This window comes from Haliotis asinina, chromosome 3 (assembly GCF_037392515.1).
Source record: "Haliotis asinina isolate JCU_RB_2024 chromosome 3, JCU_Hal_asi_v2, whole genome shotgun sequence".
Taxonomy (NCBI): Eukaryota; Metazoa; Mollusca; class Gastropoda; order Lepetellida; family Haliotidae; genus Haliotis; species Haliotis asinina.
Window position 1 is genome coordinate 37,962,847 of NC_090282.1, and position 27,716 is coordinate 37,990,562.

The 27,716-nt window shown below is 39.8% G+C and overlaps 1 protein-coding gene across 3 annotated transcripts; it reads right to left on the minus strand.

Annotated features, from left to right (window-relative positions):
- Positions 1-1,490: 1,490 nt before the first annotated feature.
- LOC137277954 (orexin receptor type 2-like) lies at positions 1,491-20,083 on the minus strand. 3 transcript variants are annotated; one of them, XR_010956635.1, is made up of 3 exons: positions 19,893-20,083; positions 15,708-15,756; positions 1,491-2,939 (listed from the first exon to the last, which is right to left on the minus strand). XR_010956635.1 is itself a non-coding variant. In XM_067809972.1 (2 exons), the coding sequence occupies exon 2, from the start codon at positions 2,923-2,925 to the stop codon at positions 1,732-1,734; it is 1,194 nt and encodes a 397-aa protein (XP_067666073.1). In that variant the 5' UTR covers positions 2,926-2,939; positions 15,708-15,784; the 3' UTR covers positions 1,502-1,731. The 3 variants fall into 3 exon arrangements, 2 of the variants coding, with proteins under 2 accessions (XP_067666073.1, XP_067666072.1); XM_067809972.1 differs by lacking the exon at positions 19,893-20,083 and having other exon boundaries at positions 1,502-2,939; positions 15,708-15,784; XM_067809971.1 differs by lacking the exons at positions 15,708-15,756; positions 19,893-20,083 and adding an exon at positions 11,049-11,114 and having other exon boundaries at positions 1,502-2,939.
- Positions 20,084-27,716: the final 7,633 nt, after the last annotated feature.

Sequence of the window (27,716 nt, forward strand, 5' to 3'; positions counted from 1 at the left end):
ACATTTCTCATTGGGTTCATTTTCCATTATAGGTGTACATCAGACGATAGGGTAGGGAACATAAACCAGGCATACAAATGTAAAGTGTCTTGTTTAGCGATCATTGTATCCATTATAGCGTAAAAAATCAGCTATGGTCTCTGTCTAAGACGCCCTAGTTCCATCTGAAGCCGCCAGAGGGAGGTAAATAATGAGAGCTGCCCCGTTACAAACATCTGCAGGAACACAGGAGTGCTCTAATTTTATTATACAGGTGATCAATGATGTATGAAATATGATTTATATCTTTTGACGTGTACAATTGGATTTGGTTCCATTACGGACGATCGTGATGTGGAATCATGCAATTACTGATATTCAATGGAGACAAGAAGTAATAGCATCGTTCAGTGGTGACTGGGTGGAGATTTGTATGGAATCCTAGAAGGGACATTGCCGTGTTGTCGCCCTCTCAAAAAAACAAGCAAAATGAGGCAAAACTAACCTAAGCGCTACATGCAACACATGCGACAACTCGACATTTCTGCCATTTGTCGCACTGTCGCTGTGTCGCATTGTCGCGTTGTAATTTTTAGGTTTTCTTTATACAGTCTTGGATGAGGCGACAGTGTTCTGACCTTGGAAATTGTCGCTATGTCGCTTTGGATGGATAGAAAATTATTTTTCAAAACGCGTCAATGCGACACCGTGACGATGCGACATAGTGACAATGCGACACAGCGGAAGGCGGAAATGACGCGCTTTGATGAATTTTGCCCCATTTTGCTTGTGTTTTGACAGGGCGACAACGCGACGATGTCCCTTCTAGGAGTCGATAGATTTGGTTCTTGCGCTGAACACTGTCAGGCTACAGGTGACAGAGTGTGTATAATATGCCACAGTTTCTTCTCAGACTCAGGCATGGTAACAACAAGTATCATCGTAATCGAACCTGTATGCTGTCAAGGCTAACGTTCCACCCACGCTGTGATCTATTCAGTTACAAAACCTAGGTACCCAAGGTACCATCTTAATGATGGACGAACGTACACACATGAAATGTGACTTCAGGCCACGCAGCGTGATCAGATCGATTATCGATCTGGAAATCTCATCGGATTCTGGCTAGGTTACTCGAGGCATACCATGATTCAGCATAAATCGCTGAAAGCCAGAGATCGTATTGCAATATACAAACAACAATGAATGTACCATTACAATACATTAAGCCACATCTATATCGGATATCTGCCCAAAGACATTCCACAGGACGTAAAAGTCATACAGCGGTTAAAATCATAACAAGAGATCACTGAAAAAGAGTACATCAGGTTTTGGGGTGAAAAGATAGATGTACTCTGATGTACGAGTATTACTGCAATTCATTAGCATCATGTGACCTGTATATATAGATCTTCAACAACTCAAGAGAGTATGAAGGTTAGGTTCGCATATATAGAGTTAGAATAGTACTAATATTACTGTTGAAGGCGCAAAAACAACAAACAAACAATCATATAAAGAAATATATTGCATACAAGAGATATGATTTGAAGATTCATTTAATGTAATTACTTATAGTCATAAACAAAATAATAATAAACAGGAACATGAAACATAAATGATAAAACCTCATGAACACAATATAATATTTGGTTTAAGTCAGCAAATATTGCGATACATCATAGGGTACACGTACATGAAGCCAATATGAAATAATACACTTGTATAACTATTAATAATTATAAGCAATTATTGTTCATTCGCGTTGTTGCAGCATGACGACGTACAGAACAATCGGCCGAGGAGGGTTTTACATTCAGTTCTGAACTTAGGGTTGCAAAAGCTGTAGATGATGGGATTTGATGCACAGTTGATGAAGTAGGAACGGAGAAAGAGTTTGAAGGCGACTAAAGCCGCTTGGGAACAGTGAATATTTATCAAGTACCCTGGAGAAACAATCGACAATATCTGCAAAGCAAAATGAGGAATGAAGCTTATGATAAACACCAGTGTGACAAGAAATAACATCACAGTCGTCTTTATCGTTTGTTTTTGTTGCAGTTTGGACCTTTGCTTTACTTCTGGGTTCAATAACCGAAGATCAAAAGCTGAGCCGTTCTCAGGTAGCTCGGCTTCTACAACCTTCACAGCAAGCTGGCCCTTCTTTTTGGCGTCAGCCAGTGATGAAGAGGATGAAGTCACAGGTAGACTTCCCTTCAGATTTTGCATCTGCATCCGTTTCCGTTTTTGTCTTTGTTTCCACACTTTTGTAACAATGAAAACATATAAAACTATAAGTAAAACGAAAGAAAGCAAACACAACGTGCCAGTTATTCCAAGATACACTTTAGGAAATAACGTATGTCTATATTTTTGGTCAAAGGAACAATCCGTTGTTTCAAAGCCTGCAATGGTTCCTGTTTTTTGTCCGTACAACAGTACAGTCGGAAGTGCAAGAGATAGCGCCAAGCCAATGGCAAGACCGATCCACAGTTTAGTTTCCTTAAAGCTCATCTGGTTTTCAAATGGCCGACATATTTTCCGATATCTATCCACAGCGATAGCGACGAGCAGAACAACAGAGGCACACGTACTCAGAGTGATAGTGAATCGCATTATCCTACATAATGTTGGTATGTTGAAGTGGTAGTCAAATCTCAGATCTATAATCTCCCCTGGTAAGGCGATCGTGCAGCTCAGAAGGTCAAATATCGCTAGAGTCATGATGAAGTATTTTGAGGTGCTGGGTGGAAACTTCAGATGGTATACAACACATACCAATATGTTGCCAAGGAAACCGACCAACAACACGATGCCTATGGACAATATGGCGCCTAGTTTTTGCTTGGCCTCGTTGTTTTCTAGCTCCCATACCATCCGTTCAGCTTCCTCGCTGGAAAGGTTCAGTCCAGAGACGTTCAATCGGAACAGCTCGCAGGACATCTTGCTTCCACCGACTGCAAACAGAAATGAAAAACGTTAACGACGTGAATGAGTGAGTGAGTGAGTGAGTATGGTTACACACAGCATTTGGCAATGTTCCAGCAATATCACGGCGAGGAACACCAGAAATGGGCTTCACACAATGTACCCATGTTGGAAATCGAACCCGGGTATTCAGCGTGGAACTTCAACCACTTGGCTACCCCACTGCCCCCAGACTCGACTGAGTACTAGCCAAACTGGTGAATTAAGTAAAACAGTCTAATAGTTACCGGTGAAATGTTATCAAGTAAATGACCATTGAAAATAAATGATGACATCAGGTCTTCCTGAAAGCATAGCCCTGTGACAGAACACCGATAGCCCTCACCACGGACACAAATCACATACATGTACATGAGAAATAATTAACAGTCAAACTTTGTATTAAAATGTTTGCTGATTATACCATTTGTTTGCCTAAAAACAACGAAATAAATCGTACTGACGTATCGAAGCAAGAGTATGTCACAAAACCTTACACTTATGCTGATATTGTGTTTTCGGTGTAAATTTTTACCAATGAAAACATAAGTTCCGAACTTCGGTTATATAAATCTGACCGTTAAATGTGAGGATTACTTCAATTCAAAGATAAGTGCACCTTAGTCGTGTTGATAATGTAACTTTAATACAATGATAATACAATTCTGAGCAACCTGGCAGTAGACAAGCAACGGTATTTATGTAACCTTCCTGATGCGTACATGTGAACTGTAGCCACTGCATATTTACAATGTCAAGAAAGTTCAGCTAATTCATGACAAATGTTAGCAATGTCGTACATCTCCTGAAATGTGTACACGCATTATTAGATTTATACGGCACGAGAACCTTGTGCCCTGTACGCCACTGACATTTAGATCTGTGAAGATCCGGGTTAGAACTGATCATCAGTAACCCATGCTTGCTGTTAGAGGTAAGTGACGGGATCAGGTGGTCAGGCCCGTTGACTTGGTTCACACATGTCATCGTATCCCAGATGCGTAGACCAATGCTCATGATATTGATCGCTGATTTGTCTTATCCGCGGCCATGAACTTAGCTGGAATATTCATGAGTACGGCGTATAAAAAACCCGGCCAACCAACCATTGTCATTTAGTGCCAATGTAAGCACGAGTGGCCCACTCAATGTGATATTATCATGGTATCAGTCATTAAAGTTCGTAATAGTCAACAGCAGTGTGTTTCATTGCTATTGCGCTGAATTCTTAGCTGGTGGAAAGCGATGTTTCAAACGGGCTCACAGACACGTGATTATAAGCCTCATCACAAGAAAGATCTTTCTTCTTTTAGAATATAGGTATATGAAATTGAAAACCAGCTCATGTTGGTTAACATAGTGTAAACGTTTTTTCACTTACTTGGAGAGATCATTTCAGGAAACTAATCAAAGATGGCGGCCTGATATTGAGTTCCTGGTCTACATTTCTTCAACAAATATCAAACCATCTAATTCCTGTATATTTTAATTTTAAAAAATCAGCTTAACCGGAGACATTCCGAGAGATACAAGTACACGTATATAGGTCATTCTGTTAGTGAGTGAGTTTTACGCCGCTCTTAGCAATATTCCAGCAATATCACGGCGGGAGACACCAGAAATGAGCTTCACACATTGTAACCAAGTAGGAAATCGAAATCGGAGCTTCAGTGTGACGAGCGAACGCCTTCACCATTAGGCTACCATCATTCTGTCAGACCACGGCAGCTACACATTAGATTTTAGAACCAGACATGATATTTACGTACTACATGGTTGATCTCCACGTAATTACTTGAAATTACGTTATGATATGGATATATTTGCTTCAAAAATATTTTTGTAAATTTAAACTATTAATGACTAGGCATCGAGATACTCTGGTTGTTTCTATGACGGAAGGATAGGAGTGTTTTGCATGACAACAAGGCACACACATTTGAATTGAAATAAAACCTCTATTTTCACTTCACTTCTGATTGAAGATGGGAAACAAGAAAGCAATATGGACAGCCTTACTGTATTTATACAGCACGTCTTTAGAAGTGCTGACATACATATGTTCAAATCATTTAAATTTCTTTTTCGCGAACATGCGTCATATTCGACATACGATCTCCTTGGTTGTGAAAAAAGGTACTTTCATCTTGACACATAATTTTTAAAAGTAACAATTTGTGTCTTTATTTCAGTGTTGAAATATATTGCATTCACGAAAACGGAATGACAGAATGATTGTATTTCTTTTGAGGTCGATGCAAACTATATGGTCTCACGTCGCTAACACGTGCACCAAATACGTATATCACCATCTGTGGTGTATAATTTGCGACTAAGTAAGTGAACATGGTTTCAAACTGTATTGCAGAAGTATAATATCTGTACGTATATAGCTATACACAGTGTGACCTTGATAACCTAATGGTTGACTAAATGAGCACCGATGTACTCACCGCTGGATCGATTATCCAGAATATATGCTATATTCCTTCGTCTCCTCAGCCGCGATTTATGTATATCCTATACGTGTTAGAAGAAAGCTTGGTAACTGCCTGTTACGGGGCTCTTAGTGTTAGATTTTAATGAAGAGAGTCCTGATGCAATTCATTTTGAAGAGTTTAGATCAACGGACAGGGTGTGCGAAGTTTTTAGCAATATTCCGGGAACATCACGGTTGGGGGACGCTAGAAATAGGTCCACACATTGTACCAGGCCGACTGCGTGTTATCCTTAATTTAGCTGATTTGTTGTTTAACGCCACACTCGACTATACTCCAGTTATATGGCGGTGGTCTGTAAATAATCGAGTCTGAACCAGATAATCCAGTGATCGACAACGAGAGCATCAACCCACGCAGTAGGGATATGAAGACACGTGTCAACCAGGTCAGCGAGTCTGTGGCTTCCTTTAAACATGACGTTGTTATTGCATATTTATATCAGAAACATGTTGGCTTGCATTCGAATATGTTATTATTGTGAGTGACAATAACTACAGTGAACAACGTTACCATGATGGACGTAGTATCTGCCTCGGATCTGAGAGATCCACTTTGTACAAGCTAGCGGACTCACAAAACACCACGGACATAGAAGCATGGAGCTTAGTCGCGCGAGGGTGAAGAGGAGGGTGAACGTTGGAGGAAGCAATCAGCTGATGTCACGCTCCACTATCGACTGTGGGTCAAATAATGATTGAAGGTCTCCTTGTAACATGGCTACAATTAATTACATTTCCGATGCTGTGGTCTTTACGCTGCTTTGTATTACGGACATGTGAAATACAAGCACAACCCTTCTCATATTTACAAGAAATCTCCGTTAGCAGCAAATCGATTCGACGGTTCCGGAGCTAAAATGTGAGGTAGCCATGTTTTGCTGATGACACAAACACATGCAAAGTCAAGTAAATTCTCACCCCACCCATTTTTTTCTTCACAAAAATGAAAGCACGGGCACAAAAAGGTGCAAGATAAGACTCGGACCGTATGACCTTCTGTCCGAAACTTTGCAAAATGTAGAAACATCGTTCGGGTAAGTTGTCTTTCGGAAAGAAGGCATCCCTCGTGTTATTTTGTAGAGTATCTGTTTACACAGATCCAAATATCAAACAGAATGGGCGGTCCCCCTGTTTTCATTTATTTCTGGTTGAGGTGTGTAAACCAGTGGACGGTATTGCATATCTGATTTTTACTGAACGGTAGCAGATCAGTGACATATCCGATGCAAGCTAGGTGATGTCCACAGTTCAAGGACTGTATTGTGCAAATGGTTTGTTTTTCAGCGATGTCATGATGGGCTTTACACGTTCAAATCTGGACTAGACAACACGGTGGTGGATATTATGAGCATCGATAAAAAAATGGAAAAAATAAGTTAGAGTAATTCCTTACAAAACATTTCTCTGCGAGTTAAGCTCCTCCTCATTAATTGTCTGACGCATCATGATCCCCATGTTGGGGTGGCCTAGTGATTAAAGCATTCGTTCGTCACGCCAAAGGTTCGATTCCCCACAAAGGTATAATGTGTGAAGCTCATTTCAGGTGTCCGTCGCCGTGATATTTCTGGAATATTGCTACAAGCGGCGTAAAACCATACTCACTCTCGCAATGTTATATCAATAAACAGTAAACACTAAGTTCAGGTATTTTAGAGTGTGCTAAGCATAAACCTGGGACAAATACAACTGAGATCGAAGGAGTATAAAAACTGACAAAACCTGCCAGCGCACGTCAAGTGCTGTTACGGACGCTTCGAAGTGAGTTCCAACCATACAGCAGCGGATCCTGACGCAGCTGGACATCGGACACAATTTTCCTGAGACCTTTTTCCTGAGGTACCCTTGACCTAACTACCCAAATGCTTCAATTACATATAGCCAATTCTATGTGTCATTCGCCGTAATGGGTGGATTATGGTGAGCCTTTGAAAATGTATCTACTCCACAGCACCATTACTTTACAGGCGACCTAGAACCAAGTAGTTATCTCCTGTTACAATATAAGCCCCAGCTTATCGAAACAAACACGCTCTTTCGCCCATGCAGAAAAGATCTCGTGAACCAAATCCCAGCGAAGCCACGTACCAAAATAAATCTAAAACAAAAAAGTTAATCTCTGCAAGAACTTTCCTAATCCCACGCCAGAAATACCACAATGAAGGTGAAGAGGAAGATAAGTTGATGTTTTGTATTGGAAGCTGGGTCAAATTACACAACCGACACTGAATTACCTGACGACGGTGAAAGGAAGCCTTACACCTGGCACTTGGAATCTACTTTACGATACGGTGAGCGGTGTCTGGAGGGGAAAGAGAGAGGCGCGGACGTCGGAGGAGCCAATGTACAATGTACACAAGTTGCCTCTCGTAATTGGTGTGTAAGTTTTTAAAATATGAAACAGCTAAGAATTTACATTATATGTACACACCTGGCATCTCGAAATTGATCTTATTTTCTTTATAAATATGTCGGTTCATACCTGAATCTTGAAAATGACTGTGATTGATAATATAATCACACCCCCCCCAAGTTGGATTACATAATGTCATTTAGAAAGTGGTCAAATGTAACATATGTGATATTTGGGATTACACTTTATTAGTAGGTACTCAACCAATAAGTACTAGAATTTGTACCTTACTAAGAAAATCCCAAATATAACATATGCTACCCCAAGTTTGGATATATATGGTACGGATCGTACACTCTGGTAAACATTCTATCCTCGACCCCTTCCAAAATGTTGATTATAAGCCAGCTCTTCTTATTTATGGTCTATAAAGTATATTTTATGTCTCGTATATCAAATATCTAAGATAAACATGATAGGTTGTTCTTTTAGGATTACACGCCTTCATATCTATACCCATTTCACGTCCTTCAACGTTTTCAAAACTGTCATTTTGCTGTTCCACTCTTAGTCGTCTTGTGTCCAAAGTGCTACTAAACCTCATATAACATGCCAGCATTCACACAGTGTGTTAGTAAGTGAGTATGATTTTACGCCGCTTTTAACCACCTTTCCGCAATATCGCGGCTGGGGACACCTGAAATGGGCTTCCCACGTTGTATCCAAGTGGCGAGTCGAACCCTGGTTTTCGACATGACGACCAAACGCTTTATCCACTGGGCTACCTCTCCGCATTCACACAAACACGGTTGTTCCCATCCTTCTATTTGCGAACATCGGATGTTATATTGATGGGATGGTATTACAACATGGCGTTGTGTTATAATCATAGAATCAACTTTCACATTCACTTTTGTGTGAATATCTTAAACCCCAGATTCCAACATCTGATAAATTAGTTTACAAGTTTGCAGGTGCAACATCTTCAAATAACATAATCATATTATATTAATCCTGGCGACATGTGTACAAAGGCATTTTAGCACTGCGACTAAGTCTATATATGGCAGTTATGTTAAAAATGCCAGCGGGTCCTGAAGTTTGTTGTTTGTTGGTAAAAGATCGAGTCTGGATCACACAATCCAGTGATCAACATCATAGGCATCGGGCTACACAACTGGGGACGGAGACACGTGGCCGCCAAGTCAGCGAGTCTGACAACCTTATCCTGTTAGCCGCTTACTACGACAAGAAAGGCTGCTAAAGACGTGTCTAACGTGTCTAACGTGTCTAACGTGTCCTGGATACAGTTGTCTGAATCGCTCGGTGACAGGAACCCATACAATCCAACAAGATATTGTTACCAAACATCAGTTGACTACATTATATTTAATCATGAGAAATGATCTTGACTTTAACTGGCAAACTAGGTAAGGTTCATGTGATTATCATCTACATCCAGTCTCTTGTCTGCTCTGAACTTCCATCGGGAAATAATGCATTCTTCTCCCAATTTCCCTTGCAGGTGTTGACAAACATGGCTTGATCTGCAACTTTCGCTCATTCATAAAAAAAAACAAAGAAAAAAATAACAGACGTGCTTGCTCCATCTTCTTCAACTCAATCTGAACCATCCTGAACCACAAATTATTAAATTTATATATTAACTGACAGTCTGTTACCAAACTGATTTAAATTCTAAAATGTGATGACAAAAATACACAATAAGTGAAAAGCCTTGTTCTTTATTTTTGTATTCACCATTGTTCGCCATGAAATGAGGCGTGGGGTGAGACAGCGAAAAAATACGGATGGCCATATATATTTCGTGTTATTATCAGCGCCCTAACTGTATAGTAAAGAAGCATTTTCTAAATAGAGTCTTAAATAAAGAAGTTATTGATTACATCAGTTGAAAAAAACCGTTAGAAGCATACCACGCCAGTGATATGAATCACTGTGCACAACACGGAAATCAGATCTCCAGCAAGCAAACCAACGAAACCAGCATAATAACAGTAGGACTTTCACTGATACTACGTGTCACCCAATATAATGTTAAAACTTTGGGATTCCACACAGCCTTGGACGGATGATATTCTCAGCTAGTAAATCAATCGCTGGCCTCAAAACGCTCAGGTATACATTGCATTGGATCCATCAGCAGCCAAACCGTGATCATATGGTATATTATAAGAACGCTTCTTTGGCTCTAGGGAACAATTGATGTCATCGGACAAAATGTCCTCCAGGTTTTTGTACATCTATATATGAATTGTGTACTTTCAAAGAATTTTGTTATGCCACTTATATATTTTATTGCAGTTGCATCTTGCAATCGGAAACAAGGGACACTTTATCTTAAAAGCCCCTAAATTAATTTTAGCCTTGAACATGCCCAAATCGACAGTGATTTATATCATTACTCTACAAAAGATTCTACATTGAATTAAGTAAAATGTGTCATGTTAGCTTACAGGAAACTAATACATGATACATATAAATATCACGAATAGATGAGAGTGGGCGTTAAATAATCTCCATCCTGAAGCAAAACTTTCCCAGTGCAGGCGATGTACTGAAGAGTTATTTCCCTCTGATGGTCCGCCCCATGTGTATTTAACTACATATGTGTTACCATAGTTGTGTTTAAAAATGTTGAATATGCCCTGAAAAGCCCTAACTACATATGTGTTACCATAGTTGTGTTTACAAATGCTGAATATGCCCTGAAAAGCATCTATAAAGACCCCATATTGATGGCTGAACCCTGATAAAGCTACAAAATAGAACAATACCTGCAATATGACCACGACACGACATACCTTTGCCTCAAGGGGGAGCAACTAAGGCATCATTACACATGACCATAGCGAACCGGTGTGAAAATAGATCCCACCCAGGTATATCTGCCACGCTCACTTAAATCTCACGATCATAGCAAGTATACTCATGTAACACTAACACAGTCGTGTATCTCTTCAACGAGTGTTGATGTTTCCAGAACGTTACCAACAGCTAAACCAATATTGTAAATGGATGCAGGCCCATAAAACACGGATGCAGTTGTTCTGACTGGAACAACGTACCTAAAACATTAGCCACACCGAACTGCCAAGCAGCAATGGCGTTTGTTTACATGTGCTCCCTACTCATATGCAGCCATATGTTTACTCGTCGACAATGACAGCGTATAAATTTAAAGCGTTAAAGCTAATTGTTAAGATCTTGTTTGACAATTCTCCTTACCTGCCACGTCCTTGGACAGTGTTCTTCAGTGCTATAGGTACTGGAAAACAAATTCTGAACTTACAGAATATGTGATGGAACGATGCCAAGTTTCGCAGCATCCTTACATGCTCGATCCGGGCGGACTACCTTTATACCTTTTTCCTGTAGTATGTATAAGTGCAACCGTTACCTGATCTTACCTTCTCGTTACCCTCGGCTGTGTTAAATACTTGCCCCTTGCGGAAATGCATGGGAATTTAACTTTCGAAAAATTATTTTTTTGACAATGTAGCACGTACACATATTTACAAACTGTGTTAGATGAGTGTAAGTTAAATTCTCAGACACGTAATAACATACAGGCAGGAACGATTCTCTCCCTGTACCTGACAAGGAGGAGTGACAGGTGCTCGTTATCACAGCCTTAGTGTGTTAACCTGGAATGCGCAGTGAATGCTGTATCGTGATGTATTCCATCAATTACGTAAATCCTTAATATCCTTTTCACAGCTGACGGGCAAAGATATGTTTCTTTTCCACCACACACGTAATGGGTTATTTGAAATTAGACATTTTACTTTATTTATAGCAGTTTATAACATTACATTTCCATTGCGTCAGAGTGTCAGCGTGATCTTGCAGGGAAACCTGAAGAGATGCAGGTGGATAAACCCTTTGTTATGGTGACAAAGCAAGAGGCAACTCAGGGCGTGTGTAGAATTCGAACTCATGCTCATAGGATCCTGGCGTGCGCAGTACACTTCAGCGCTGAAGATGACTGATCTATATGTGTCAAATGCTAAGCCAAAGATCGATAATAGCAACACCACGACATTGCTGCATCTCCGTTCACATAAGCACATGTATCTACACATGGCGATAGGGGTGATAGGGTAGCCTAATGGTTTAAGCGTTCGCTCGTCACGCCGAAGACCTGGGTTTGATTCCATGTGAGGGCAAATTGTGTGAAGCCCATTTCTAGTGCCGACGCTGTGATATTGCCGGAAATGTGCTAAAAGTGGAGTAAAACCAAACTCACTCGCTCACTCACTCACACATGGCGGACCATGTCAGGCTAACTTAGTTCGGAGTTCAAATTCCAACTAATGGTTCTGGTGCTTTGTGTTTTTTTCGTTTTCTGGGTGTTTTTGAGACAAGGTTAGTGGAATGGTCTAATATGCAGATATTAGCTCTGCAGGCAAAATCTACTGCCAAAGCGATATATCCGAGGAGATATCGTCTGATTTCACACAAGCGATATCTCCTGTGGGACACAGTTTTGGATGATAAATGTATATATTACTTGATGTGTCAGGAATTATTTATAAGGTCTCAGCTTTGTCTGGTCCATACACGGATCTCTGGTATCGGAAATACAGCCTCCAGGAGTTTGTAACCTGGAACTGGAACTCCTAAATAGTCAGATTGATACCACACAAATCCTCGCTAACAACTCATGTTATTGCTCAGTATTGCACCACTGAGTCCACAGATAAATTTCCAATTCATAAATGAATGAATAATTGAATGAAAAAATGAATAAACTCGATACCACTTTAAACAAACAAACAAACAAACAAACAAATAAATAAATAAATAAATAAATAAATACATAAATAAATACATAAATAAAATGTCCATCTATATTATATTATGCCTTGCATCTAATCAATTATTCTGATTTTGATAAATCGCAACGCAGCAAGCACAAGGACAAAACTTTAAACAAAAGCTTACGTCGTTCCTAAAAATATCGATATACTTTTGAGATGGTCCCTTTCTAAGAGTAACAACGGTTCCTTAGATCCGACGTAGGATTATCAAATGGATCAGTGTGTTCTATACCACCATCTTCACAATCTCCAGTCACAGTGATTTGTTTGGAGAGGATTAGGTCTAGGACAATTGGAACCTCATGAGATGGGAATGAGGGCAAGTTTACTCTGCTATTCAACAGCACCTTCAGTAGGTCAGACGTGGAACTTGGCGCCCCCAGTTCAGGAACACGAGCAGCCATTGATGTGGGGTTTGTTTACTAATACAGATATCGGGTATAGGGCATCCCACTTCCAGATCAAGAATGACGCGGCCTCACTAAGAGTTTCCCGAAAGTGAGAAGATGGAGGTAGGTGTGTTCAATATTTTTGTGTTCATTTTTTTTTTCGTTTTCTTTACTCATAAAAAATACTCACGCCTCGACACACAATGTATTCGACTTTATGATGCAGCTGGAGCTGTCAAGTGTGCCATTTTATGGATATAAGATCTTATGGAATTTTTGAAAAATTAGATAAACACACAGGACGTAAAACTGGAATGTTTTCCAAATATACCATTCAAAACGCTATATTCCATTTTGCGAGCATACCACGAGCCAATACCAATGCACATGATAAAAAGTAATAAATATCCATACAGATGGAAGATTTCTAACAGAATAGAATAAATTATCACATTTTCCCCCAGTTTCTCTTCATCGCCTGTTTTCGGTTGGTCAGGCTCGCTGACTTGGTTGACACGTGTCATCGGTTCACATGTGCGCAGATCAATGCTCCCGCTCCTGCTCCTGCTGATCCTGTTGATCACTGGATTGTCTGGTTCAGACGCGATTACTATAATAGTATTTACAGATCGTTGGAATATTTCTGAATGCGGCGTAAAACTAAACTCACTCACCCACTAATGGCCTGTTTGCTCCTTGGTTTCATCATTAGCGTTTTGTCAATCTTGTAAATCCAATATCCCCTACCTTTTTAATGGTGTATATTTCTTTACGCTTCTGATCAAACCCATGTACAAAAACAGTTTGATTAAAACTGTTGCTGCAGGTATGCATTACGCATATGCCTGGGATTGTATTCCAGTAAGTTCAAGTTGATCACATGTCGCGTGTCATAAACGAACACTTGGGACGTGACAACCTTTGGAGGAAAAATATCGCAATATGATATAAAAAAAGCATGAATCGTTTACATGTAAATATCAGGGCGAAACGACATCAGTGTGACGTCATTGTCACATATCTCATATGGACACATATGCTGATGCATCACATATGACACGATCAAACTGGGGAAGCAACGCGTTTAAATAAAATATGAGGAGTTTCGATTCACGTCGACATCATGAAGGTGCTGATGTCTGCATCTGCACCACATGTAACTCGATGAAGTCTCCATTACCAGATTACAAGAACAGACTACTGAAACAATAAACGATGTTTAATTCATTTAAAAAACATAAAATGGGCACGCGCACCCATGTGTCGCATTCACTGCTCCTTCTCCTATGTCATTTCGTTGGCAATACAATTAAAAGAAGACTCCCTGCGTCTAAAGAGCCAGGTCACCCGGTCCTGTTGCCTTGCACGACAAGCATGGGCTACTGGAAACCAATATTACCTCGGATCTTCACGGCTTTGCAATCGGAGTAGCCTCTGTAAGCGATGCTTGCAAACGTTGCAGTTTGTGACTTCAATATATTTTTGTGATGAAAAGGGTTTCATTCTCGTTCTGTTTGTTTTCAATAAAAGTTGGTCGGGTTTAGCATATTTGCTTGTTAAACCTTTAATTCTTAAGAAAATCGCATGCCTCATTGTTGCGTGACGTCTCCCGTCCCACGTCTTAAACCTTTATCAGTGAATACCGAGGGTTAGGTTTTGGAAGAAGCACGAAAGAACTCGGGGCATTGTATCCTTGATCGCCACGCTATATGCAAGTCAGAAAGTATAACATTGTTATTTAATGCATCGAGAAGTAAATAAAAAACCTCTTCTTGTTACTTTCTTCAATTTCAGTATAATACGGGTCAATCTTTCGTACAATTTTGGTGTAACCAACATCAGTGACCAAGGAGTTAGTGAATGAATTTGGTTTTACGCCGTTTTTAGCAAATTGAATATTCCAGCAATGTCATGAAGGAGACACCAGAAATTGGCTTCACACTTTGTACCCATGTGGGGAATCGAACTCGGGTCTTCGACGTGACGAGCGAATTCTTTAACCATTAGGTTACCTCACCACCCTAGTGACCAGGGACGTGTGTCCCATGCATCTATGCATTACTGATCATAGTGATGGTCAGAGACATTGATTCAAACTGAAATACCTTTAACCATTTTTTTTCTGGTGTGGACTGACGTACAATCAGGGCGAGATTGGGATTGAAAATCTTAGTGGCTCAAACTTGTCACACCGTTATATAAGACTCCATCTTAGATGCAATCTGTGTCCCGATGTTTAGCCACATTATACAAGAATGCACCACTTGCCTGTTAGTGTTCATTACACTTTACACATTGCTTACAAGAATGCGCGAATTGGCTATTAGCGTCCCTGAAATATTCAACACCTTTCACAAGAAATAGACTATTTTCCTAACACATTTGACACTTATTACAAGACTGTGCCACTTGGCTTCCTGTGTACATAACATCATAGACACTTTCTACCTCTGTCTTTGACCTGAAACACTTCTTGGAGTGTACCACATACCCATTAGTCTTCCTAACCACTTCGACACCACTTGGCTACCTGTGTCACTCAACACCTGGGACACCTTTTGAAAGAAATCATACTTTTCCGTGGGACACAACAGATCTACCTTAAAAACAGATTTGCAACTTGTGATATCGTTATAAGATAATTAGATAATAAGATATATTTTGTACGTACTAACCTTGATCCGGCTTGTGGATTCTCCGTTGACATCAACCCCAAAGGTCTCTCTGTAACAGATGCTTTTATTTACTGAAGAATTCGTAGTTACTGTTACGCTGATGCAGACGTTTCCAGCTCCAAGACATTCCATTGTTGCCTAGCAATACCATGATAGATGTAGGCTGAAGTAGCTAACATAGTCTCAACGAAGGAAACTTTACCGCCTCGATACTCGCAGTGCACTGTTGCCTCCTTTTTGTAGTCTCGTGACTGAGTAATATTCAATCCATTGTTCAGACTCTATCGCCGCGGGATGCTACGTTTGATGATTCATGCTTGTAAAACATAATGGCGACATTTGGCAATGACTGGAAATGTATGCACTAATCATTAATGAGCATATGTCGGCAGAACATGTACACCCATAGAACTTTTTTACACCATTGTTCATCAAGGGAACTGATCACTTCTCACGTTGTCGGCCAGAAGGAGATGAACATCAATCGTGTTACACGGATATTGTTATTAATCTTGCCGAGGGTTATTTTGAACAAAGGATATCAATTACACTATGGGGTTTTGTGTCCCTGTCGAGCGGTTTGCAAAGCATTGATACTTGCTTTGAACTATGACAGCTTTATGCTATATTGATTGCTATCATTGATATTTTCAGTGTCCTTCAATTTTTGTGCCACTCCATCAATCACTATCTTCGGTTCAGAAGTTACCCTTCCGTCTAGAGTGAGTTTAGTTTTACGACGCACCACAGCAGTATTCCAGCTGTATGGCAGTGGTCTGTAAATAATCGAGTCTGGGCCAGGCAATCCAGTGATCGTCATCATGAGCATCGATCTGCACAACTGGGATACGATGACATGCATAAACAAATCATCATGCCTGGTCTTACGACAAGCATGGGTTACTGAAGATCCCTTCTAACCCGGATTTTTACGAGATCCTTTCTTAAAGTGATGTGGATGGGTGAAAGCTTTCTAACAAAGCGTTGGGCAATATTACCCACCCCATTCAACAGATACCGTTGGTTTAATACCTATCTTGGCCTTATTAACTTTTTATTAATTTCACAGGTTTATCGCCAATACCCCTTATTGCTCAGACTCAGATGGCTCTCATTGCTTCAGGAACTGAATTTCTTCCAAATCTTCCAAAATGTTTTAGTGCATCAATAGCAAATATTTCTGAATGATGTCCACCAATGATTCACAATTATGAGATAAAATAAGATAAGATGTTTCAACTCCCACGAAAACTGCAAGCGTTGTTGTCCTTTTTCATATTTCCTCAGTGATTTCGTTCCAGGAGAGTTCCGAATCTAGGACGGTACCCAAATACCCAGGTACAAGTTTTTGTATTCAGTTACTCTTTCAATTTCATTATCTTCAATGTTTACAGCATTTGTTGTTTACTTCGTTTTTCTAAAATCTACGATCATTTCTTTTGGGTTTTTTTTTTTTGCACATTCAAAAATAAAGAAAAGTTTGACTTTTACAAATTCTGACATTTCAGCTGTGTAACTAAGTTCTGATTAACTTAAAAGGGCTAACAATGTAGAATAATCGGCAAATTTGACGGTAAAACGTGTTTCTTTGTTGATACACAGTCACTGGTGTACAATATTAACAAAAGTGGTGAAATAACGCAACCTTGTGGAACGCCGGTTGGTGTATTTAGAGCTGATAATTTAACATTATTAACCTGTACAAATTGTTATCAGTTAATTGAAAAAAGGATTAATCCATCTGATGATGTTAGAATTAACATTAATTTTTTAGAATTAACGCTCACTGCTTGTCATAAAGTCATTATAGAGCCAGTAACCAGCACTGTTTTAATAACCTGTCATTGATTCCGCAACAGTTACATCTTAGAGAGTGCATGAATATGATTGTACGCCGTTTTAGTAATATTCCTGCGACATCACTGCAGGCGACACCAGAAACTGCCTTAACACCATGTGGGGAATTGAATCCGGTCCTAGACGTGATGGGCGAACGGTTTAACCACTAGGCTATCCCACCTTCACACCACATCAGTGAATATTTCAACCAGTAGATTAAAAACAATAACCCTGGGTACACTGCGAGTCAGTGCAAGGATGGGCGACTCTTCAGCTGACCGACTGGTGGATCATGATATATCTACGCTGGCTGCAAACTAACTGCTTTGTTGACAGGCCTGACGGTATGCAGGTCCGCGACCACACTCTCTTAACCACCACGAATGTTAGAATATAAAACGGGTTATACCAGATAATAACTATTACACACTATAATATATTCATTGTGTGTGCAAGGCCAAATGTCATTTTGGATATTCTTTTCTTGTAATCCTTAAAGTAAAACATATTCCGTATACACTGCAAATATGCCTGTTTTTGTACCGTCTTTGAATATATTTTAAGCCACTGTTCTACTATGGAGTGCAACCCAGTATTTTCTTTCCTTTCTCTTCTCTTAATTTTCATTCTTTATTCATTTACCAATTTGGTAGTTGTAACTGATATCAGATATAAACCATCAACTCCAAATACTCGCTGAATGTGTAATGTACCGTAGGATGCGAGTGTCAGCGAAGCCATCTCGTAAATGTCAGTCGGAACACACCATACGAGCCATATCCGGACACGCCCATTTTATCTATACATGTAATTACTTTCTATTGATTTTCTTAATTTGTCCACAAACAGTTTTCGTAGTAATAGCTTGTGTCCTAGGTCAAACTTGCATGGTTGCACTGGTTGTATTGACGCTAAATGCTAAAAGCAAGCATTAACGTTAATAATTAAGCAGGTTTTTCCTATATGTACAGTGTCGCACAGACCCTGAAACATATGGATACAGACCATACAAGTTTAGATTATGTGCCGCTCTTTGGTCTCCTTTTCTATCATATCTTGAAAATGGGTAGTACAAGGTAGTTATAAGACATGAAGGCGAATATCATAATGGCCAGGTTAAATTTATTAAATTCGTCTATTTCAACACCACGAACTGTCGTAAGTCTATATTTTGCCTTTGGTTTACGAAGGTTGTAGCGCAACGAACGTACCTTGGCCCTTATTCTCGAAACGTTCGTAGCCCTAAGAATTCTTAACTTTGATCGTAGCCAATGTGTTAAGAATGGACTTAAGAAGTTCGTAGGGCTACGAACGTTTCGAGAATAGCTAGCTTGTTGTCATAAGCCGGAGAACTGTGAGGGCCGATAAGAAGCAACATTTCACTATTATAGTGAGTGAGTGAGTGAGTTTAGTTTTACGCCGCTTCACTATTATAGAGAAATGACCAACATAACAAAGAATAATGTCCTGCAACGTTTCCTATGACACTGTACGTCACGTAAATAATGCGTCATGATATTTTGGCGAATAGCGACAGATGTTTTTGCGTAATGATATTTCTGCGACTTGCCCAATTCTTTTACACCATCACGAATATTCTCATGACAGAAACCGTTAGTCAAGCTACTCCTTTGAATACCAAATGTTTATAAATGCCAGAGTACCGAGTTCATCCCCATCCTCGAATGAGAGGCTACACCTAGATTAAAATAGACTGGACAGCCGGTGACTTTTTCACACGTATTTCACAAACACGCCACGACTGTAATGTATGAAACTGAAAGCTATACGTCATTATCGAGGACTAATATGTTAAGATTTGGCATTTCCATTGGTGTATTTATAAACACCAAAAAGACAGGAATATTTTACTCGGCAGCCATCTATAAATAAACGAGTGTGGGTTGGAATTCTTGTTCAGCAACCATGTTTGTCGTAACAGACAACGAACGGGATCAGGTAGTCAGGCTCGCTGACCTGGATGACAAACGTCATCGGTTTCCAATTGCTTAGAATGATGCTCTTGCTGTTGATCACTAGATTGTTTGTCCAGAGTCGATTATCTACATACCGCCAAACAACCATCTGAGGAACAACTTACCTATACTGCACAGTCATTACACCTACATCAACAACCAACCTTACATTCAGGAGTTCCATTGTTGATTGTAATATTAAGCTGCCGGATTAAGATACCGCAATCGCACGATCCACGTACAGTGTGTTGAAAGTGGATTAATAGATTAAAAATCGAGCTACTTATTTTCACATCATTTCCGCCACATCTGTTTTAACAACATTCCGGCACAGCACATGTTATGATTACACTCATTACAACATCCTTACCTTCAAGACTTTCACTGTTGATGGCAATATTCATCCGTCGGGTTTTTCAGAGACCGCAATCGGAACGACTCTTCCCATAAATGCACAATGTGTTGAATGTGGATAAACAGATTAGAGATACTGTAGCCAGTGGTATCCCAGTGGCTGTAGTCGACCTGGCCTCATCCCAAGTGATGCTGGCCTGTACAAACACACGTCATTGATCGCGAGCCTTTTCGAGACTGGGATGGTGTACTTTCGTGTTATTACTTCGCCAAGACCTACCTTCTGTAGGGGTCATGTCCACAGTTTAAAGGCATGTTAATGATACCTGGCTTAGTTTGATAAGTGCTTGTCAGGGATATATGATCTGAATCATTTTATATGGTTCGAAAAAGCATAGCTGGTTTAATTTGATAAGAAGCATGATCTGTGACGTCGTTGCTTATGTCGAGTGAAGGCTGTGAGGGGAATTAAGTGCATAAATTTTCCGGACAGTATGTTTCCACACAGAATAAAAACAAAATTGCTTTGAAAATTGTATAAAATCGACAGAAGCCTGTGAATCATCATGTCAAATTGCTGATAAAGCAGAATCTATTTACATTTCCCACCTTAACATAAAATGGAGTTTATCAATCAGTTACTCTATTTCGTGAAGCATCCTTAGGCTTATGTACAATAACATGATAATACTATTTCAGGATTGAGTTTAACTATATACATACATGATGAACGCAATGCAAGTAGTACGTAGTTGTATTTATAAGTCTTGCATCTTTAGATTTGATTAATGAAGTTAGATATTTGTAAATAGTCGTGATAGAAAAATGTAAGGCTGCGTAAAAAATTAAATGTTTATAGGGCACATTCAAAAAAGACGAGGGCGGTTCGACTTTTTTAAAAAACAATTGATAGAAAAAAGTGGAGGAACACAATTTTACTTTTTTTCTCTCAGAAATACTGCTTGAAAAGTTTAGCACGTGTTAATGAGTTGTAGATTCGGTCACACTCGTTCTTACAGACACTCATTCTTACAGTGCACAACTGGATGATCCGGAAGCGGCCAGGTCAAAATTATTATTTTTTAAATGGCAATAAAACACTGTTAGGCGCACAAATACAAGTGACGCGCCGATGCCCGAGAAACATTTCTCTATTTTTGATTTAGCGTAAAGGTAAGGGTATCAGGTAGCATCGGTACCGGTCACAAACACACGCAAAGACAGTCACCTGAATCAACTCATGGACCGTACAGTAAAATATGTCACTATGGCATCGAATTTGGAAATATGATTTTTGAAGCTTCTAATTTCCTGAATGTCGTTACCTTATTATACTATACCACGAATAATACGACAGAGAAACTGCGAAATATGGTTTTCGTTCGAAGCATATGTTTACAACACTATACATTAAGATACGGTTACAGGGCATCCAATATGACACCTGAAACAGCTCTACAGAACCGCTAAAACCGAAGTGTGTTGCACTGAGTATAATGAAACAGAGGTACCTGAAGGGATTCAACGTATCCGTGATATTAAAGTAGGTGGAAAGGTTTAGGGTCACTCTAGAAAGTAAACAATAGTCAGATGACGTCACACGTGCTCGTTGTGTTATGTATTAATTACTGAGCTCCTGCTAACCCCACGTATCATGTCAGAGTCTGAGAAACTGGTTTCGAATGTTTTAGGAAAATTAACATTGCCATCACGCGTATTATTCGGCAGAGAACGACTTACAACACCAGTATGTACAAAAAGAGTTTTGGTGCTCATCACGTAGGTTTCCAGGATACAGACCATGTCCAGGTCGAGTCGCTTCTTTCAAGACATCACTAAGTGTTACTCAGGCGCTGTGTCAAGACACATGCTACGCTGGATGACACAGAGTGCGTTAGTGAGGGAGTTTAATTTAACGCCGCTTTTAGCAATATTTCAGCAATATCACGGCTGGGGAAACCACAAATGGGCTTCACACATTGTATATAGGGACCCATGTGGGAATCGACCACGGGTCTTAGGCTTGACGGGCGAACGCCTTAACACTCGGCTACCCGACCACCCTTGTACCAGTAAGCAGTCCGAGGCGAGCCAAGAAATATACGATTACAGCCTACGAGAATGTCTGCCACATTCGTTATCCTTAATGGCTTGCAAACATACTGTGCAGTGAAAACAAAATACTGACATTCAACGATATGAATATATACAGTAGACACAATCATAACATTACATAATCATACGTAATTTAGTGACTGTAGCTGAACTCACAATGATTATACAAGTGCAATTTCCAGGCTACATAAATATATCGAGATAAATGCCATTTTGGATCTAAATCAACTTCCCCTATGAAGTATTTCACCATGACTTTCTTTACCCCACAGGAATAAAGAGTGAGTGAGTGAGTTTGGTTTAATTTCGCTTTGTTCAGTACTCCATATCTATTCTGCATGGCGTGGGACTTTATGTTAGGGGAACTCCGAGGAGATTCAGATCTCAGACGTTTCTGACTGGCCATTGTGGTGGAAAACATTTCGTAGTCCAGGAGGAGAATCTCAAAATGGGCCTAGAGATAGGATTTCGTAGCCTCCCAAGTACTCTTTTGGTTTGACACTAGTTTCATTTAGTACGATGTCTTGGGCTCATGAAAACGCCTGTAATACTCTCAGATTGTGGTATCAGGTTTTTTTCACACGTGATTTGCTGCCCGACAACATGTCAAGGTTAATCATGGCTAGTTTTACTACTATCAATCTGATCACTCTCATTTGGACTTCTATGTATTGGTAAAGGATGTATAAATGTTTTGACATGTTTTTGCTTTTGAAAATAATCAAAATGACCACCATTTTGCCCGCCATCTTGAACTGTCGTATGTTGCCTTCTCGGCAGTTAAATTTACATAAACATTAACACCGAATGTCTCCATTTACATCCAGTGTTGATACTTTGGATGTTCTTTGACACTTGTCTGTTCTAGAGTGATGGCTTGGGCACAAAACAAATAATTCTGTATGGTCATGTCGTAGTAATATAATGTTTTACAGCTTATTCTTCATTAAGTAACGTCATTAAGGACGTCATTAATTTGGAAGACTGAATGGATTTTCCACCAGTCCTGATAAGCACATTGACATATCTAGTGTTCCTTTTACAATGACTCTTTCAGATGGAACATCAAGAAAAAACATCAAATGCGGTTTGTAAGAGGAACTTAAAACGGGAGTGTTTGGTCCTTCATTGAGTACTAGCAGAGGAGAGAATGCTGGCTCTTCATATAGTTAATGGAATGGCAAAATTGCAAATGTGCAGAAAGGAAACTGCTTCAAACTTTGGAGACTTGACTGATATACATTGAGATAACTTCGGAATCGAACTGACTGCATTAGAGTTGATGCTGTGTGGGACAGGTATGCCAGGCAAGAGTCGGTCACAGTAGGGAAACGAATCATAGATGGTCGTCAAGGACACAAGAAGTCAAGATTGTTGGTAAAAACACACCACTACCAAGACATTGGGACAAATCAGCGGTCCTCTCAACAAGTCTAGTCTTGCCGCACATACAAACGAACGATGGAGTTCTGTTGGTCCAGCTTGCTACCTGTTAGTAGGCCCGAGGCACATCAAGGTACATTTGTAGTTCTTAGGACGTCCTGACCTGTCTTAACAATACCTGTAAAGAGAGATTGAACGGGATAGAACGTGTAATGATTATATAAATTACTATGCTCGTTTGATCATATACAGTTGTCAGTATGTCTACCACACGTGTGCCCAATCCCCAGACAGTTGTTATTACGTATTGACTGGGAAGAAATGCGCCTTCTCCCCATGTGAACAACGATTTCATGCAGTTCAAACCAGTCTTTAGTCACTTTATATCCGTTCTGAATTAGACCTACCACGTTCTTAACATGCACTACTCAGCTCTAACTCTTTCTTAACTCAACTAGCTAGTATTCAGACACCTCTTATCGTTCGCACTACATTCTCACTCTGATTCTAGCGTATGCAGTGGTAATAGCAGACATGTCTTGCTTTGATTTCTGTAAGTACCCACGTTATTAGTTTCAAGATGGAAACATCGACACCACCACGCCTCCACAGAAAAATGAGAGTGGACCAAAAAAGACATCTTACTTAATGAAGGGGTGATGCATTCAAGAATTTCATCAAACATGGTTGTGGTGATTCTCAAGAAACTGTAGTAACTACAATTAAATAACTAAGAACATAATGCGGTCGAGTTTCGTCTGTCTTCGAACGGAGTTGACCTGGTGGAAACTGTGTACAAACGTATTGCAACTGATGTCCAACTATATTAAGTCTGCAAACAGCCCCATTAAGTTTCAAGTACGGCGATTCCGTTCGTCATAAGACAATCTTGTTTAAGGTGTGTTATCACTCCGTCCCAATTTAGAACATATAGAAATTTGGACAATGGGAATTGTCTTACTGAGGTCATTTGAAGCTCACCAACTACATTCACACAATCAGTATTTTGTCGGTCATTACATCTTGTGGACAGTCTGAATATAAAACCGTCCCAAATCAAATCTTCAGTACACCTGACAACGTGCGCTTGCGTCAGCAATGGACGCGAGTGTAAACAGTCAGTGACAACTTTGTATATAAAACCCACAAAACACAACGTTGTATGTTGAAAACCAGTTCAAAGAAGGTGGAAGACACCATAGAACAGTGGAGATTCAGAACAGGGACATTCAGCCACTCCAGAGGCTTGAAAAAGGTCGAAATGGTCTGTTCGTACCACCCGTACTCAAAATGGACCACCATGAAAGGTATGGCGTACAGAATGTTATTGTGCTTCATGATTCTGTTGACGGTTTGGACTGTAGGTAACTGTCTCGCAACTGTAACTGTATTGCATTCCATCATGTATTAACTGAACATAATGAGTGTGGATATACACCCATGCAACTACATTATTTGACAAATGATCATGAGTTGTTGTGTTTACCAATTCGTCACTCAGCCACCTCAGGGTTGTACGGAAGAAGCGCTCGTACAATAACAACACACATCATCATCAACAACAACAATAACAACAAAAACACTGGCTTCGAGTACTCTGCGCCGATAACTTTGATTTCTGATCTACTGTTACGAGCTGGTGTTGAGCCAACCCTGGCCCTGACACGCGCCAGAAACAACTTAAACTTGCGGAAACAAGCGATAGTGAGCCCGGTAGCAAGTCCGAGTTCGAGAGGGTCATGGAGGAACTGCACAAGATAAACAACAAAGTTGATACTTTGCAAAAGGATCTCTCTGGACGATTTGATGAACTCTAAGATTCTGCTGGTACAATTAAAAGTCAGTGGACGATTTATCTACAAAATGTGCTAAACATGAGGAAGAAAACTGTACGTTGAGAACGAACGTTCCAGATCTTTCAGACAAGCTAGACTACCTGGAAAACCAAAGCTGGAGAAACAATCTCCTTATCCATAGTATTCCAAACTCTAAGTCTAACGAAACCTGGATAGACTGTGAAGATTCAGTGAAGATGGACATTGATGACTCCTCCATCACTATTGAGAGAGCACCCCGAGTTAATCGTGCTAAATCCATTATCATGAAGTTGCTGGATAACAATGTGAAAAGTGAGATTCTGTGAAATGCACGATCACTAATCGATACAAGTATTTACATCTCAGAGGATTTTTCCCTAAGAGTTCGGCTCATACGAAAAAAATTGAAAACTATAATGGATTCCAAAAGACAAAAGGGTCGAAGATCAAAACTTAGATTTCATAAACTAATCTTTGAGGACGGAGAGCTTGTGAGCTGGAACAGTCAGGAGGATAAAGCTGTGTTCTCCAGGAAGGGTAGCAGTGGTCGTGATGAAGACTCCACACTGACCTGGGACTGGGACCGGGCTCACCATGCCGAAGTTATCTCCCTTTCCACATGGAACATACAGGGACTGCAGTCTAAATTGTCCATGCCTGATCTTGTTAAATACTGTTCACAGTTTGATATTATTGGATTTCTGGAGGTTTGGAGCAATATAAACAAGGAGTTGGTATTGAACAATTTTCCTAATTACAGCAATCATTACAACTTGAGAGATTACAATGATAAAGGTGGAGTCCTTGTTATGATTAAGAGCTATTTGTATGAAGGTGTGAAGAAGGTTATAACAACACAGTGACTGCATTTTTCACATTTTGGAGGCAACATTTTTCTGTCTGGACAGAGATGTCATCCTAAGATTTGTTTATATTCATCCTGAGGCATCCTCTGTTGTGACTGATATTAGCGATAAGAAGGGAGTTGAATGCCTTGATAGCGCTATTTTAGATCTGAAATGTCATTATAATAACACTGATATTATTATCTGTGGCGACGTTAATGAACAGGTAGCCTGGCAGATTATATCATTTCTGATAAAGACCTCATTCCAGAGTTAGATGGTGTTAACGACATCATTGACACATTCGATACCCCATGCTCTTCGAGAGACTCCGAAATAGATAACTATGGTAAGGAACCTATTAATCTATGTTGCAGTTATGGAATACACACCCTCAATGGCAGATCAAAGAGTGATCCACATGAAGCCTATACATGTATTGAAAATAAAGGACATAGTCTCTTCATAGTCTCGTTGGCTATGCATTGTGTTCTACTCATCTATTTAACTCAATTAGTGATTTTAGTGTGTGTACATCAGCGGAATCTGATCATTTGCCTGTTGTTTGTCAGCTAAAGTGTTTCCTCAAGGGGACAGTCGATTCGGAGCCTTATAATACAATTCCGATAAAGAAATATAAGTGGAGACCTTCCCACGCAGACAAATTTGACTCCGCCTTGAAAGTAAACATAGACACACTACCCCTTGATGTGTTTCATGAGATTACCTTGGATAATCCATCTCTAGGTGCAAAATGCTGACTGACATTATCCAAGAAACTGCATCCTCTTGTGGAATGAACTCGAACTTGGTGAGGAGACATGATAATCACAAACAGCAATGGTTTGATCAAGACTGTGAAAAATTAAAACATGAAATATAAATATGAACTATTGGATAGATTTCGCTTGTCTGGGGATTTTTCTTGCCTTAAAGGGTTTCATAGAGTTCGAAACAAATTCAGAGAACTTTGTCGTCATGAGAAGGAGGAATATACAATATCTATAACCAACCCTTTATTAACATATCTTTCTTGTGGTAAAAGGGCTAAATCATTTTGGTCTCATGTGATACATTTTAGTAGCGCTTCCTGTAAATCGGTTGCAACAATTGGCTGTTTGTCATAGGTTTAATATTTTAAAGACGTTTTAAGTATCCAAGATATTTATATTGATGAAGATTTTTTATCCTTTACAAAGGATTTCATTGTAAATCACGACGTGCAAGAATCCGTCTGTGAAACCTGTACTGGTGGTGATATAAATGATATTGTGAACAGGGACATAGGTATTGATGAGGTAGAGTTTGCTCTTTGAAGTTTACGGCCAAATAAAAGTCCTGGTCCAGATGGTATTCCAACAGAGATGATTAAGGGCACTACAACTGTTTTGAAGTCATATTTATGTACTTTGTTTAATGGCATTTTTAGGTCAGGTACGTTCCCAGATCAGTGGTCTCTTAGTATTATAGTTCCATTGCATAAAAAAGGAATCACTCGCCAAGTAAATAACTAAAACAGTTTATCGTGGTATCGCTCTTATGGATATTTGTGGCGAAACCTTTACTTCCATTTTGAACAGGCGTTTGAAAGATATTGTTGACGTGTTAGATTTGTACCCTGAATGCCAAGGTGACTTTCGTAAAGGCTATTGTACGGTTGATAACATTTTACACTCCAAA

Excerpts from the sequence above, each read along its gene's own strand:
- LOC137277954 (XM_067809972.1), bottom strand. The coding sequence starts at position 2,925 with ATGTCCTGCGAGCTGTTCCGATTGAACGTCTCTGGACTGAACCTTTCC.